Here is a 3,315-nt window from a genome sequence, read left to right on the forward strand (position 1 = left end):
GATCAGCTTGTTGATATATCTCGTAAGTTCTTAAAGTAGTTATTAGATAATTTAATTTAAATACTTATTTTAAAATTGTTTCTTAAAATCCGTGCGTAAAATAAAATCATCCCAAATTAAAAAAGTTCAGCAATTAAACTTTCTTAATTTTTGGAAGATTTTCGTAATTTGTGCTATTCCTCCTACTAACTTAAAATATGATTGTTCAGAAGTTGCTTTTATGTTTTGGTAAACAACTGTTTAAATCACTAATTTGTTATTAAATATTCATTGTGTGCTTTTTAAGTAAATTTTATTATGCATTATTCAAAAAGTATTCTGTATGTTTCTTGATTTTCCATTTTTTTATAATCAAAATTTAAACAATAAAGTTAGTTGAATTTTATGTTGTATTTAGAATCTTGTTTACCTGTAAAATATTTTTAAGTTATTTTGAAAAATATTTCTTACTATTACTGCTAATCATTCTTTTGTTTTTAATTGTTATGTAGTTTTCAAATAAACTCGGTTGCAGATATCTCTAAATATATATTTTAATGTACTTATCATTGTTCAACTTTAGTATGATTTTTTCTACCATGATGTAAAAAACAAAAGGTGGTGCATTTCATCTCACTCTGAAATTGTTCTGTACTGCCATATTATTACTATATTTACTTATATCATTTTATATTGAAACTTAACATTGCTTAAAAGTATAGCATAATGTTGTAAAATATGTTATGTTGTAAAATTATATTTTGTTCCTATATGAATTATTTATTACTCTACATTTTTAAAAATTGTACTACCATTATTCATTAAAAGCTTATATTTATGGATATTTATAAAGAAAACTTATTCATATTCAAATAAATCTTTATTTTGAAGTTTAAAAACAAAAAATATACGATATGTGATTTTTTTAAATGAATATTTAAATAAGCTGCTAATAAAATTAAGTTAATAGGTTATTATGATTTAATTTTTTAAGCTAAACTTATTTTAAAAAGACTACATTTGCTGTGTGTTAAAGCATTGAAATAGAAACTGTTCTGACGACATCACATTTATGTAATAAATGTAAGGAATAAATTAAATACAAATTTTAAATTTATATTTTAAGTTTAAAAATTTATTATATAAATTATTTGATTTCTGTTAAAAATTCATATATTAGAATTATTTACAAATTTTTAGTATTTATACACAAAGAATATGCTGAATATGAATATATTCAGCATAATTTCAAATATGAATATTTGAAATGAATATGAATATTTTCAGCATAAATCATCAAAATTTTCTTTTTGAAAGGGAAAAAAATGTGCATGTCCTCATAGTGTTACTTAATTCTGACCTTTATTAAATTAAGACATATATGCTTCATTCGACACATCAATTAACTCCACTTTCTGTAACTTTTTTAATTTTCAAGCACTTGATTGAGTGTTAACTGCATTTTTTAAGACACCATTAAATGACAAAAAAAAATTTAATAATTGAGTAATATAAATTTATTTCTAATATATTAATTTATATATATATNTTATTTTTGTACATATATATATATATATATATATATATATATATATGTTTCAAATGTAATTTTATGATCAAGTTTTAGATAAAATTGTATTAAAATATATATGTAAAAATAATTGTCTTGTGATGATTAAGCATGCAACTTCCTTTTATTTGTTTTAGAAGTGGAGTCAAAGAAAGAGTTCATCTATAGAGTTAGAGATGTTGTGAATAATTTACCTCGATCAGTTGTCATTGTTCTCAGATATTTATTTGCATTCCTTAATCAGTAAGTTTTTTTTATTATCTTTTAGCAATAAATAATTAATGCAGTGTTACTAAAAACTTGTACTTGTATAATTGAATAATGTGTAAAAGAAATTAAATTAACTACTGAGAAATGTGCCTCATTTTGAAATTTAATGTATAATATTTTAACTCATTTGTACTTGTATTCATTTATCGATTTCAAAATCAAAACAAACTGGTTTTAATTTATATATATAAGTTTGGTTAACCCACAATCGGCCATTATATTTTTGGCAACGTAATTTTAAATTTAATAAGTTATTTTAAATAGTTATTGGCATTTAGTATTTTTTAAAAATATTAGCCATGAGTCTGATGGTATGTTATTTATTTCATAGTTTTTGTCATTATTTTTATTTTTGTGCCTGAAAAAGAAGTTTTCAGATTTAATGCTGTAATTAAAATTTCAGAGAAGTGTAACTGTTCCCATTTATATAATGAATTTAAATGATTTTATCATGAACGAGTTTTTAAATAGAAGTTTAAAAACTTATTATTATTCTTTAGTTTTTTTGCAAAATATTTTTCATTAAAAAATTAATAAATAAAGGAATTAAGTTTTTATATTATATCTATACATATATTTATCTTGAGCTCTGCACCTTAGTCTAGTCTTGTTAGTGTCTTTTGTGCATTAAGAAAAACGTTTTTTTTTTTATTATTTTTTTTATAACTTGTCATTCAATCTGAATGCAGTGCTTACCATAAAATAAAAAATTAAAATTTCAATTTTTTTCAAAAGATTTATGCAAATATTTTATAGAGCTTTTATCTCTGTCAGTCAATATTTAATAGAGCTTTTATCTCTGTCAGTCATAATGTGCTCACGATTTTAAGACCCTAAATATTTAAAACAAATGTTTCTAGAATAACCCTATAAAAAATGTATGTATAACTCTTGCAATTTATGTACATTATACAATTTCTATAATTTGCAATGCATCAATTTATTTTTAGCTTATCAGAATTCAGTGATGAAAATATGATGGATCCGTATAACCTGGCAATCTGCTTTGGTCCTACTCTTCTACCCATTCCTGAGGACAAAGATCAGGTTCAATATCAGAACCTAGTAAATGAGCTTATAAAGAACATCATCATATATCAAGAAGAAATATTCCCAGATGATGGTGGTATAGTCTATGAAAAGTACATTAGCACAAATGTCCCTGATGAAAAGTAAGTTAAACATTTACTATTTTATTTTTAAATTAAAATTTTGGTATACTTAAAGAAACCCCTATTTTGTTATGTCAGATATAAAAAAAATTGTGTTTATTTTAAAACTACGTATTTTTATAACCTAAAACAAATTCAATATTGTAAGACAATTGCTTAAAAACTTGAATTTGAATGTTTTTAAAATTATATTAACCTTTCTAAAGAAAATAAGCTTGACCATAGATACTTAGTATTATTATTTTGCGTATTTTATTTAGACTGTCATTTAAGATTTAGTTTGTTTTTCAGGGAGTGTTGCATTTTTAAGAAGTGCTTAAAGGT

The 3,315-nt window shown here is 22.3% G+C and overlaps 1 protein-coding gene across 1 annotated transcript; it reads left to right on the top strand.

Annotated features, from left to right (window-relative positions):
- Positions 1-3: 3 nt before the first annotated feature.
- LOC122273693 (SLIT-ROBO Rho GTPase-activating protein 1-like) lies at positions 4-3,013 on the top strand (the record flags this gene model as incomplete). Its single annotated transcript, XM_043057715.2, has 3 exons — positions 4-22; positions 1,687-1,792; positions 2,770-3,013. Coding segments are annotated over 3 exons (351 nt in total), but the record flags the coding sequence as incomplete, so codon positions are not given.
- Positions 3,014-3,315: the final 302 nt, after the last annotated feature.

The sequence above is a fragment of the Parasteatoda tepidariorum genome, unplaced genomic scaffold (genome assembly GCF_043381705.1).
Source record: "Parasteatoda tepidariorum isolate YZ-2023 unplaced genomic scaffold, CAS_Ptep_4.0 HiC_scaffold_6861, whole genome shotgun sequence".
Classification (NCBI taxonomy): domain Eukaryota; kingdom Metazoa; phylum Arthropoda; class Arachnida; order Araneae; family Theridiidae; genus Parasteatoda; species Parasteatoda tepidariorum.